General features: G+C 39.0%; 2 protein-coding genes across 5 annotated transcripts in view; both read right to left on the bottom strand.

Annotated features, from left to right (window-relative positions):
• p4ha1a (prolyl 4-hydroxylase, alpha polypeptide I a) overlaps positions 1 to 13,684 on the bottom strand; it is a 117,010-nt gene that overhangs the window by 48,103 nt on the left and 55,223 nt on the right. For all 4 annotated transcript variants that reach the window (XM_051674493.1, XM_051674494.1, XM_051674496.1 and 1 more), the window contains exons 4-5: positions 4,028 to 4,179; positions 918 to 1,055 (exon numbers count right to left, since the gene is read on the bottom strand). In XM_051674493.1, coding sequence (XP_051530453.1) covers positions 918 to 1,055; positions 4,028 to 4,179 — 290 coding nt within the window. The remainder of the gene's footprint in view (positions 1 to 917; positions 1,056 to 4,027; positions 4,180 to 13,684) is intronic.
• Positions 1 to 13,684, bottom strand: part of LOC127427157 (U6 snRNA-associated Sm-like protein LSm5) — a 298,822-nt gene that overhangs the window by 250,523 nt on the left and 34,615 nt on the right. The gene's annotated exons all lie outside the window — the stretch shown is intronic.

The raw sequence follows: 13,684 nt of genomic DNA, 5'->3' as shown, positions 1-13,684 counted from the left end.
TTTTTCAACTCAATATACACTACATGGCCAAAAGTTTGTGGACACCCCCTTCTAATTAACGAATTTGGTTACTCCATTAAATCCAGTAAAGAAAAATCTTAATGTTTCTTTATGTAATGGCTTGGGCTTTGTGTGCTTCCAAATTTGTGGCAACTGTTTGGGGATAGCCCTTTTCTGTTCCAGCATGACAATGCCCCTGTGAACAAAGTGAGGTCCATAAAGAAATGGTTTACTGTGTCTGGTGTGGAAGAAATTGACTGGCCTGCACAAAGCCCAGACCTGAACCCCACTGATCATTTTGGGGTGAACTGGAACAGCAACTGTAAGTCAGGCCCCATCAACCAACATCAGTTCCTGACCTCACTGATAGCCTTATGTCTGAATGAGAGCAAATCCCTGCAGCCATGTTACTACATACAGTATAGTGGAAAGCCTTCCCAAAAGAGTGGAAGCTGTTATTACAGCAAAGGGGGAAATTGATGCCTAAGGTTTTGAAATCAAATGTTCATCAAGCACATATGGTGTCCACAAACTTTTGGCCATATAGTGTAGTAGTATGCTAGATTAACTGTATAAACCTAAAGAGAAACATTTTTAACTCAATTCACATTTATACATTTAGCGTTTTTTTCACTATAAATATTGTCCCAAAGCATCTTAAGAAAAAATGCAGAAAATGAGTAACAGGGTTAAGGAGGTCAATAAAATAAAATTAAAACAAAACCTCATGAATTCCAACTAGTGTTTAAACTGTGAAAATGTCAAAATAATGAAAGATTAAGGTAAATTTTAGCTTTTTAACTTTTCAAAAAAATCTTATCATCCTCCCCTCCCCCCAAACAAAATTTGCCATGCACCTCCTTAGAACACCCTTATGGCAAAAACCATTGTTGTAAAGTATCTAGATCTCATCTTACCAGGCAGGTCTCCAGAGGAGATGGTCTGTGTGTCCAGTTTGTAAGTATCCTGTAGTCGGAGGAGAGCTTTGGCAGCACCCGTCTGGTCCTCATCATTAGGGAAATACTGACGCTGAATGGTCAAATTTGAGATGAAGCCTAGAGGAAAATTTTAATAAAATATGTATCATATCTGTACCTTGTTTTGATAAGAATTTCCTAAAGTCAGCATGAAACCGCTTTTAAAACACATTTTACTTGCGTAATATGACATATTTCTTAGGCCACAACCACAGTACTACATTTTTGTTTGAAAATGCGTTGATTTCTCATCCAATAGAACATCTTTTTCCTCAACTGAAAACTGAGAGTTTCGAAAACGTTTACCATTACTGGATACTTTGGAAAACAATGATGTTAGAAAACTGACAACTGAGTTTTCAAACAAAAATGGATTAGTTAAGTCATATTTATTTGTACAGAACTTTTCACAACACACATTGTTTTAAAGCAACTTTACAGAAATTTATGCTGTAACAGAAAATAATTAGTGTGGATGTTGCTTTTTTATTTAAATTCCAACTCCATCCAGAGATTGCAGATATTTAGTATAAGGGGTCACTTAGACAGAATCGTCATGACATTAACGTAAACATACATTCAATTACTGTGTTTTATATTTACATAAAACAATGCCTAAATAGCTATTTGCTATTTGGTTAACATACCAATATCTTGCACAGTCTAAAGACATCAGTGAAAACTGAAATGTGTTTCAGAGGCAGAGCAAGGTGTTACAATCTTTTCTTTGGAATAACACACACAGTTATCAATCCCAATAAGAACAGGAATGTAAATAGGGTCTGTTTCAATTCAGGTTAAAGCTGCACTACATAAGATTTTTTTGTTAATAATTAATAAAATCCCCATATTGAGCAAGTACATAAAATGAATAATGGACAATACAGAATAATGTTGCTACAAAAGTTTTAAGTTTTAAGCAGCAGATGCTCTGAATACAGGCTTTTAGCTAACAGCTAATTTGCAGCATTGAACATTACTTGGGGGATATCGTGTTTACTGATCACAATGTGTTTAATAGGCTATGGCTGTGTCTCGTTTGGAAGGCTGCATGCTAGGTAGGATGCATCCTTTGAAGGCTGCAGTATACTGAGTGTCCTCCTTTAAACAAGCCTCATTTAAACGAGACGGCCTTCGTAGGACAAACGGAAACGGAACGGAACATGGTTGCTATGACAGCACGCCACTCTTTAACAAGCACTTTGAGTGAGAAGGGAATAAAGTCCCTCTGGAAGGGAATGTATGAGGTACATTTTAGGAGAGTTATATATGATGTAAAGAGAAAAGAAAATAGATTTTACAGGTGTACTTTTAGTCTAATACTTTATTTTAATTATATATTAATATAATTATACATTTTATATACTCTGCACCCATCTACTGAGGTACTTCAACTTGGAAATTAACATTCCTTGTGTTTGAACATTATTTTTACGGACAAATTGGCGTCATTGTTTTTTAACATTTCCGTTGAAGCAAAGAATTGTGGGTTGTGAGTGCCCATGAAGGATACACTTCATGCATCCTCCGAATTCCCATGAAAGAAGGTCACATTCGAAGGCTGCATTTGAAGCGTCCTACTCGCTTTTCTGAAACTAGACAGCCTCGATGATGTATGCGGCCGACAAATGCAACCTCCGGAGGACGCATCCTTCCAAACGAGACACAGCCTATGTTTTCCGGTGAAATTACTGTAACAGTGTGACGAGGAGGAGGGCGGGGCCAGGCCGTGACTATGCACGCCCAGCCCCCAATCGGGCTAATAAGCCAAGGAAAGGGATAAGTGCAGCGGGATGCGGCAGTTCGAAAGAAAGAGAGCCACACGCAGCTGCCGTGTGCGTTTGTGTTGTGTGTCTTTTTGTTTCATTAAAATATTATTTTGACCGTTCAGCCGGTTCCCGCCTCCTCCTTTCCCATTTTTAACCTTGTTACAAACATGTTCACTAATATTCATGACTTCTGAGTATTTTATAACATTGCTGTAGCTTCAAGTTTCCCGAAGTGTATGTGTGCACCACTGTTTTCTCATTTCTTTTACCCTAGTTGCAGAAATGCAAACTGTTGTCACTTTCCATTGCCCTTTTAGCAGATAGTCTGTTTAAATTACATTAAAAGTACAAGGTACTACAAGGTAGTTTCCCGTGATTGGTATACTAATCTCAAGTTATTCATAATGCACCAATTTCATATTACACAGTAATTTAATTATTCATTTGTTTAGCGTGTAACCATATTTCTATTATGACTTTACTGCCAAAGAAATGAATAAGGAAACTGTTTATTATTGTAATTGTTTTATTGCATATTTCTACATAACACGTATTGTATATTTAATCCCCAACATTATTAAATCCACTTTTTGTGTTTTTAGTTTAGTTTTATTGTGTGCAGTGCATAGACCTACTTTTGTAGTAATACAGTTTACTTGCATTGTCCACAGGCCATAGATTGTAATATAAAAATAAAGTGCCATAAATTGAAATAATTTTAGCTATTTCACGAGTTTAATCTCTTAAATTTGAGATGTGTAGTACAATACAAGTAGTGTGTGGTGGATAAAATACTTGAATAATCATGTAAATAAGTGTTGTTTGTCTTCCTCAAGCAAGTAATATCCCAGTTATAAAATTTTCTTTGAATACAATAATATTCCTGTGAAAATAGCACGTCATAACTCCGGCTCTGTAGATGAATATGTTCGAGTGATGATCACAGACAGGCAATGTCCTGGTAACCTCAAACCATGAGATTCATCCATGCAGAAGTGCATTGCCAAACCACACAAATGACGTAAAATGTTACTTGCAAGTTACTTGCAATTTTAGTTTTTAATCACAGATGTGGCTAGAGAGCCAGAGTGCAGCTTTAACTGAAAGTCCTGAGAAGAACTATACTTTAATAATTGATATTACGTCAACGTGTAGTCCATTACAAAAATATTTTTTTTAAATACGTACGTGCATCAATTGTAATTGTTAAATCAATAGACTTTAATGCACTTGATTTCACAAAATGCTATTTTTATGGTGTTGCAGTACAGTAATACTAACCATCAGACATGTCTTTGAGAACAAGGTCTTCGACTTCACCCCACTCTGTGTTGAGTCTCTTCATCAGTTTAAAGGCATTGACAGGGTGACCCAAAAACCCCTCTGGATCCTGAGTGGCTGTGGTTGTTATAGCATCCAGCTTTTCAGCCCACCTGACAACACACACATATTATAATATATGCTATATACAGTATATACAGTGTGTGTGTATGTGTATATATACATATACAGTATATATAAACACACTACTGGTCAAAAGTTTTGAAACACTTACTCATTCTTTATTATAATTTTTTTTTTCACATTTTAGAATAATAGTAAAGTCATCAAAACTATGGAATAACAAATGGAACTATGGGAATTATGTTGTGACTAAACAAAATCCAAAATAAATCAAAACTGTGTTATATTTTAGCATCTTCAAAGTAGTCACCCTTTGCCTAGAATTTGCAGACATGTACTCTTGACATTTTCTCAACCAACTTCTTGAGGTATCACCCTGAGATGCTTTTTAAACAGTATTGAAGGAGTTCCCATCTATGTTGGGCACTTATTGGCTGCTTTTCTTTATTATTTAGTCCAAGTCATCAATTTCAAAAACGTTTTTTTATTTTTATTACATTTTAGTTTTATAATAAAATGTATTAATATGGAGGCACAATTATATTTTTGTCTACAAAACTAATTTCAAACATTTAAGCAAACGCCTTCAGATCAAAAGATTTTTAAGATCGAATATAAAAATATATTCGAAACATGAGAAACATTTCAGTCAAGTGTTTCAAAACTTTTGACCGGTAGTGTGTATATATATTTATATTTTAAAACCACCTGCCTAATATTGTGTAGGTCCCCCTTGTGCCACCAAATCAGTGCCAACCCACATCTCAGAATAATATTCTGAGATGCTATTCTTCTCAACACAATTGTACAGAGCGGTTATCTGTGTTACTGTAGACTTTGTCAGTTTGAACCAGTCTGGCCATTCTCTGTTGACCTCTCTCATCAACAAGATATTTCCATCCGCAGAACTGCCGCTCACTGGATGTTTTTTGTTTTTGCAACCATTCAGAGTAAATTCTAGAGACTGTTGTGTGTGAAAATCCCAGGAGATCAGCAGTTACAGAAATACTCAAACCAGCCCAGCTGGCACCAACAATCATCCATGCGATTATCTAATCAGCCAATCACGTGGCAGCAGTGCAGTGCATAAATGCATGCAGATATGGGTCAGGAGCTTCAGTTAATGTTCACATCAACCATCAAAATGGGGGAAAATGTGATCTCAGTGATTTGGACCATGGCATGATTGTTGGTGCCAAATGGGCTGGTTTGAGTATTTCTGTAACTGCTGATCTTCTGGGATTTTCACACACAACAGTCTCTAGAATTTACTCTGAATGGTGCCAAAAACTAAAAACATACAGTGAGTGTTAGTTCTGTGGACGGAAATGCCCTGTTATAGAGAGAGGTCAACAGAGAATGGACAGACTGGTTCAAACTGACAAAGTCTACGTTAACTCAGATAACCGCTCTGTACAATTGTGGTGAGAAGAATAGCATCTCAGAATGCTATTTTGCGCTGTTTTGGCGGCATGAGGTGGACCTACACAATATTAGGCAGGTGGTTTTAATGTTGTGGCTGATCGGTGTATATACAGTGCATCCGGAAAGTATGCACATCGCTTCACTTTTTCCACATTTTGTTTTATTACAGCCTTATTCCAAAATTGATTAAATTAATTATTTTCCTCAAAATTCTACAAACAATACCCCATAATGACAATGTGAAAGAAGTTTGTTTGAAATCTTTGCAAATTTATTAAAAAAAGAAAAAAAAAAAAAAAAAAAAAAAAATCACATGTACATAAGTATTCACAGCCTTTGCCATGACACTCAAAATTGAGCTCAGGTGCATCCTGTTTCCACTGATCATCCTTGAGATGTTTCTACAACTTGATTGGAGTCCACCTGTGGTAAATTCAGTTGATTGGACATGATTTAGAAAGGCACACACCTGTCTATATAAGGTCCCACAGTTAACAGTGCATGTCAGAGCACAAACCAAGCCATGAAGTCCAAGGAATTGTCTGTAGACCTCCAAGACAGGATTGTATCGAGGCACAGATCTGGGGAAGGGTACAGAAAAATTTCTGCAGCATTGAAGGTCCCAATGAGCACAGTGGCCTCCATCATCCGTAAATGAAAGAAGTTTGGAACCACCAGGACTCTTCCTAGAGCTGGCCGCCCAGCCAAACTGAGCGATCGGGGGAGAAGGGCCTTAGACAGGGAGGTGACCAAGAACCCGATGGTCACTCTGACAGAGCTCCAGTGTTTCTCTGTGGAGAGAGGAGAAACTTCCAGAAGAACAACCATCTCTGCAGCACTCCACCAATCAGGCCTGTATGGTAGAGTGGCCAGACGGAATCCACTCCTCAGTAAAAGGCACATGACAGCCTGCCTGGAGTTTGCCAAAAGGCACCTGAAGGACTCTCAGACCATGAGAAACAAAATTCTCTGGTCTGATGAAACAAAGATTGAACTCTTTGGCCTGAAAGGCAAGCGTCATGTCTGGAGGAAACCAGGCACCGCTCATCACCTGGCCAATACCATCCCTACAGTGAAGCATGGTGGTGGCAACATCATGCTGTGGGGATGTTTTTCAGCGGCAGGAACTGGGAGACTAGTCAGGATCGAGGGAAAGATGAATGCAGCAATGTACAGAGACATCCTTGATGAAAACCTGCTCCAGAGCGCTCTGGACCTCAGACTAGGGTGAAGGTTCATCTTCCAACAGGACAACGACCCTAAGCACACAGCCAAGATAACAAAGGAGTGGCTACGGGACAACTCTGTGAATGTCCTTGAGTGGCCCAGCCAGAGCCCAGACTTGACTCACTGCTCATACACTTGACCGTCCAAGGAAGATGGGCACCTTTCTTGTTACTTTTTGTCCTGGTTCCGCCTAGCGGCTGGAGTTTGTTTTGTGGAATAACACTCCTTCGGGACAGTTGTGGATGAATCTGCTTGTTTTTTGTGCTTATGCCTCCTATTGGCTGGAGTTTGTTTTGTGGAGTATTTTTTGCAGGACTCTGGAAGGATTAGATCATCTGCTGCACTTATGAAACAGCCCGCTGACTGATTATTCGTTTGACTGCCCGAGGAAACTGAACAGCTTTTTTTTTTTTTTGCTGGTTCCGCTAGAGGCTGGAGTTTGTTTTGTGGAGGAACACACCTTCGAAGCAGTTTTGTGAATGAATCTACACATTCTTTGTGTTTATTCTGCCTATTGGATGAAGCTTGTTTTATAGATTACTTTCTGTTGTGTAATTCTGTTTTACAAAATTTTTACAGAAGCACTAGACTTGAGCAATCCGATGGCAAAGTTGTCGTGGGGACTCTCGTTGGCGTACATGGACTGTTTGAGTTTAGATGGATGGATGCCGGTTGCCGCTGTCGTGCGCAGGGTTAATGCGCACATTTTTCAAGATATGGGGTGGACATGTTTTCTTTAGTGCTGGCTCAAGTAAGAGCAGGGGAGTCATTATACTGACAAGAAAACATCTACAATTCAAATGTCTCAAACAGAGTAAACATAAATTAGGAAAAGTCAATATAATTTTAGCTGAAATTCAGGGGCAAAGGTTGATTTTGGCTAATCTTTACGCACCTAATGTTGATGATCAGGGCTTTTTTATAGATCTTGAAGGGATGTTATTAGCCGCTGGCACCCCTCATGATATAATACTGGGAGGAGACTTTATATATTTTGATGGACTCATTCCTTGATCATAGTGAAGCAAAAGTGTGTAAGCCCTGTGGCGAGTATCCCATGAGCTTCAGCGTCGCCCTGGAATTGGAGCCCATTATCCAATAAATCCTGGAACACAGATGCTCTTCTCTGTATCTTTTAAATTCCAGGCTCCAGCAATGAGCTTCAATACGCACGAGACTCACAAACACAGACATCGCGGCACACTCACCCCACCCCTGCACCGAAGACACCTCACACTATTAAGTCTTAAACCTCTCACTATTGCCACAATCACAATAAAACACCCACTTGTGGGACCGTGCACTTGAGAATTGTCTGTCTGTGACTCATTCATCCTGCCACAGCCCCCTCGAGCAACAGTGATGCTTCACAGGATGTGTAAAAATCTTGGTTTTACAGATATTTGGAGACTTTTGAACCCATGTTGACTGCTCAGTTGGAAACATCTTAGTCTCAGATCATGCCCTGGTAAGTTTAGAGGTGTTGCCACATACGGAGAAAAAGAAATCAAATAGTTGCCCCTTTAATGTATCCCTTTTGCAAAATCCTGAATTCCAACAAATGTTAAAAGCTGAAATCAATGTTTATATGGAGACCAACTGGTCCTCAGTATCCTCTGTGGGCGTGGCTTGGGAGGCACTTAAGGCGGTTCTTAGGGGCCGGATCATAGAGTATGCCTCATTCATCAAAAAATCCAAAGCACAATAACTCGTGGAGTTAGAAGGGAATATTAAAAGTGCCGAGGCAGAGCTGAAGCGCCAAATGTCGTCTGATGCCCTCAGAGAATTGACCCAATTGAAATACAGATATAATTTACTATTTTGTCACGTAAGGTGGAGTTTTGGCTATTCAGAGCAAGAAAGTCTTACTTTGAGATGGGGATAAAGCAGGGAAGCTTTTGGCTAGATATATAAAACAGAGAGTCTTTTTCTACCATTCCCTCAGTGAAATCTGCTGTGGTGTAATATTTACCTCTGTCATTGATATTAATAATGCTTTTAAATTCTATCTTGATCTTTATAGTTCCACGTCTTCGTCTATTGATGAAGATATTAGAAACTTTGTGGAACCATTAGATCTCCCTAAACTGATGAATGAGCAAAAAAACTCTCTTGATTCTGAGATAACCTTGGAGGAGCTTGATGAGGTAATTAAGGCTTTACCTACAGGCAAAGCTCCGGGGCCAGACGGCTTTGCTGCTGAATTTTTTAGATCTTATGCTATAGAGCTGGCTCCACTTTTGCAAGAAGTTTATACGAAATCATTAAAGAATGGAAAGCTTCCGCCAACCATGACACAAGATCAGTCTGATGCTTAAAAAGGACAAAGATCCAAGCAAGTGTAAGAGTTACCGTCCAATTTCTCTGATTCAGCTAGATGTAAAAATTTTGTCAGAAATTCTGGCTAACCGATTAAGTTATGACATTTCTTATACATATAGATCAGGTGGGGTTTATTCGGGGTCGTAACTCTTCTGATAACATTAGGCGTTTCATCAATATCATGTGGTCAGTAGTAAATGATCAGTCTCCGGTAACTGCCACTTGACGCCGAAAAGGCATTTGATATGGTAGAATGGGATTATCTTTTTAAGGTTTTGGAAATATACGGGTTCAGAAATACTTTTATTGAATGGATTAAGTTACTTTATAGACACCCAGTAGCGGCGGTACAAACAAATGGATTAATTTCAGATTATTTTACTCTGGGTAGGGGCACACTTCGGGGTTGCCCTCTTTCCCTATTATTGTTCTGTCTTGCCCTGGAACCATTAGCAGCTGCGATAAGAAAGGAAACTGATTTTCCATGGGTGATGGCGGGAGGGGTGGCACATAAGCTTTTGCTTCACGCAGATTATATTTTATTATTTGTCTCCGACCCAATTAGATCTATGCCTTGCCTCCACAGGATTATTAATTCCTTCTCTAAATTCTCAGGATACAGGGTCAATTGGTCTAAATCCGAAGCTTTGGCTCTGACAGCATACTGCCCATTAATGGCTTCCAACCGGGCACCTTCCTGTGGCCCAAACAGGGCATCAAGTATTTGGGCATTTTATTCCCAGCAAATTTGTGTGATTTAGTTAGAGTTAATTTTGACCCTTTAATAAAAAAATTTCAAGAGATGTGGGCAGGTGGGCTTCATTACATTTATCTATGATTGGGAAGGTTAATGTTATTAAAATTCATTGCATTCCAAAATTCAACTACCTGCTACAGTCTCTCCCTGTAGATGTCCCCCTCTCTTATTTCAAGAAATTTTATAACATAGTGAAGACCTTTATTTGGAATGGTAAACGGCCCAGACTGCATTTCAACAAATTACATAGGCCGATTGACAAAGTGAGCTAGGCCTACCCAAGATTTTTTTTATCTCAGACATTTGGCTCATTGGTTGCTTCCACCTGAGAGAGCCCCTCCCTGGTTTTGTATTGCACAGGAAGTTCTTGCCCCTATTTTGCCACTGCAAAGCCTTTCTATCAAACAAACCAGAGAAGTTACACCCCGTTATCTCGCATTTGCACTTGGTATGGACAAAAAGTGTCCAGAGTGTTTGATTCGGACATTTATTTGAATGCTGCCTCGAGCATATGGCTGAACCCAAAATTATGTATTGATAAGTTCCCCTTCTGCTGGTCAGAGTGGATTGTGAGGGGGGTTTCTACGCTTGGTGCCCTATATGAGAGTGGAGTGTTGAGATCCTTTAATAATTTCATTCAACATTTTGGGATTCCCAGATCTCAGTTTTTTTATGTATTACTGTTGCGCCACCTGCTCTGTACTATCTTTGGGAGTAGCATACACCCTCTAAAGAGACAGACACTCTGGGAGTGGTGATTACTGCTTTTGGAAAAGGTCATAAGGCATCAGTGTATTACTCCCTGCTAGTTCAGAGTCTGGGGGATGGAGCTTTAACCTCCATCAAGATTATGGGAGAAAGATTTTTATTTGGTATTGGAGGAGGGAGTGTGGGCTGGGATTCTAAAAAACATCATGTCTGTATCTAGAGATGCAAGGGTGCGACTTGTGCAATCTAAGATTCTACATAGATTCTATTGGACCCCCTCTAGACTGTATAGGCTTGGTCTTAAAGACATACCCACCTGCTGGCATTGCCAATCGGAGGATGGAGATATGGCCCATGTTTTTTGGTGGTATGCTGAGATCCAGGAATTTTGGTTGAAGGTAGATAGTTTTGTGTGTGACGTGTTGGGCATTCGGATTTCGTTTTGCCCCAGATTCTGTGTTTTGGGTGATGGGGCGGTCATCGACGTAGGAGATAAATACATAAAAAATTGGGTCCTGACCAGTGTGATGATAGGCAGGCATATTGTTTTAAGGGGTTGGAAGTCGGTTGGAGCACCGTCAATTCGGGAGTGGTGCGAGGAGATGGTGAGGGTGGCAGCCTTTGAAGAAGTCACGTGTAGAAGGCTGGGGATATGGGATTAATTTAATGGAAAATGGGGTAGATATTTGATGATTTTGGGGGACTCTCGGAGTGGGACTGTGGAGAGGCGTAGTTTGAGATTTGTATGATTATTATATATATAAACTGAAAATAAAAGCAGTTGAAAGTGAGAGGACGTTTCTTTTTTTGCTGAGCAAACTTAACATGTGTAAATATTTGTATTATCATAAAAAGATTCAACAACTAAGACATAAACTGAACAAGTTTCACGGACATGTGACTAACAGAAATGGAATAATGTGTCTCTGAACAAAATCAAAAGTGTGGCCACCAGCTGCATTAAGTACTGCAGTGCATCTCCTCCTCATGGACTGCACCAGATTTGCCAGTTCTTGCTGTGAGATGTTACCCCACTCTTCCACCAAGGCACTTGCAAGTTCCCGGACATTTCTCGGGGGAATGTTTTATAACACGACTGTAATTTTTTTTTACGGGTTTGAGTGTTAATTTAGTAGATATCAGTGTAAAAACACTGACCAATAAATGTTTTTTTTTTTTTTTACATTTTTCCTGCTCTGTGTGCATTTATTTAAAAACACAGAATCTTTGTTTTTTACGCATGTTTGCTGTACATTTTAAGTAATAAACACATTATAAAACCTAATGAAGATCAGTTTTACAGAACTGTTCTATAAAATTACTTCCAGTACAGTGTAATTAAAAAAATACAACAACTGCAACTTAACAGTAATTTTCCATTTTCTAACATTAAATGCATGGTAAATTTGTTTAAGTTCCACATCAACAAAGACATTACATTTAACCAAAAACAGTAGCTTAACATCTGCATTTGACCAAACCTGGACTTATGGTCAAATATTAATGATTTAAAAGTAAAAATATATTTGGATAGGGATATTTTAATCTCTACGCTCTAGCACAATACTTGTTTTGATTATAATGCACTGGTCCTTCATACACATACAGAAACACCCACCGGGAATAAAATAATAACGGATATTTTTATTCAAATAATATAATAATGTCAATCTGTTAAAGCTAGGGTGTGCAATCTTTTCCAGATTTGTTTTTTTGTTATACTGGTTGAAAGTCTCTTCACATCCTGATAGCAATCAATAATTTAAGTGGTCTAAATGTAAAAAATAAAATAAAATAAATTAAATATATATATATATATATCTTCTGTGGAAGGGACAGGACTATTCAGTCCGAATGTAATGATACGATGTCCTTCCTGTCTGTCAATCTATATTTGCATACCGGCACGCAACTTGTTCGCGCAGACAATCACACGTCATCAGCGCGGGTTCCTTGACGCTGCGCAGAGCGAGCGCGAGAATGGAAGGCGAACCACCAGTAAAAGGAAACAAGAAAAGAAAGACCGTGTTAGAAACTTCTACAACGAAAAACCGTCTGGAAGAGTGTGCTAAAAGCAGAATTAACATTGGTGTTGCTTTTCCACGCTGGAGGCAACTGCGGGATTCAAAGGGTCTGAAAAATGACGCCATGGTTGCTGTTTTTCTTTTGGGCAGGTAATTACATGGTTTGATTTGTTTTTGATATATTTTGTTAATGTAATGAAGTATTTAGCTCATATAGTTTGTGTACATTTACGAATTATCTCAAAGCTAACAGCAGCTATGGTGTAAAATGAATTATTATTTTTTTTTTTATATACATGAGGTAATCTGAAACCGTTGCGATTGATTCCACCAACATGTCTCTCCTCCTGGCGCTTAGACTCTGCTCTGTGTGTGTGTTCATGTGTGATAGAGGAGGCGTGGCTTTGGAGACACCTCTGAAGCGAGGGCGGGCTCTATGCTTTCAAAGCTAGCTTGCTAACTGCTAGCCTCTCTGGATTACACACCCTAGCTTTAAGTAATTCGTTACCCCTCTCTTTAAAAATGTGGTAAATTGTAATATCATCTTATATTTGGCAGAATACAACTTTATTGTAAACCACAGAAAATGATGTCAGCAAACAGTTCTGTGTTGTGATTGGACAAAATCGTCGTTGCTGGAACTGTCCAGCCAATGAATGCCCGAGAATCAGCTGTTTGAATCTGAGCGCCAGCTGCGTCGCGGGAGAGCCGTCTGAAGAAGGAAGAGACAGCCTGGCTGCACAGAAGTCCGTGTTCACGCCAAGTGTTAATGTTTAGCATCAACTAAAGGTAATGTCTTGGTTTTATTTTTGTCAAATATCTGCTGCTTTGCTGGGAGTGAAAACGGCTTACTTTATTTTTAGTTACTTTATTATGAATAGTGGCGTTCTGATGTCAAGCTAGTGCAAGGTAACAGCAAGGTTAAGCTAAGTTGTCAAAGTGTACAGATTTAAACTATCAAAACAATACCAGAGCTGAAGTTTTAACCCCTTTAACGAGCTGAGGGACGTTAGTCTTAGAAATTTAATTTGATGGTGCATCTGTTAAGTTCAGTACAGGCAAACAAACATT

The sequence above is a fragment of the Myxocyprinus asiaticus genome, chromosome 36 (genome assembly GCF_019703515.2).
Source record: "Myxocyprinus asiaticus isolate MX2 ecotype Aquarium Trade chromosome 36, UBuf_Myxa_2, whole genome shotgun sequence".
Taxonomy (NCBI): Eukaryota; Metazoa; Chordata; class Actinopteri; order Cypriniformes; family Catostomidae; genus Myxocyprinus; species Myxocyprinus asiaticus.
The sequence above is the reverse complement of the archived record's forward strand: the minus strand, read 5'-3'. Positions and strand labels throughout refer to the sequence as shown.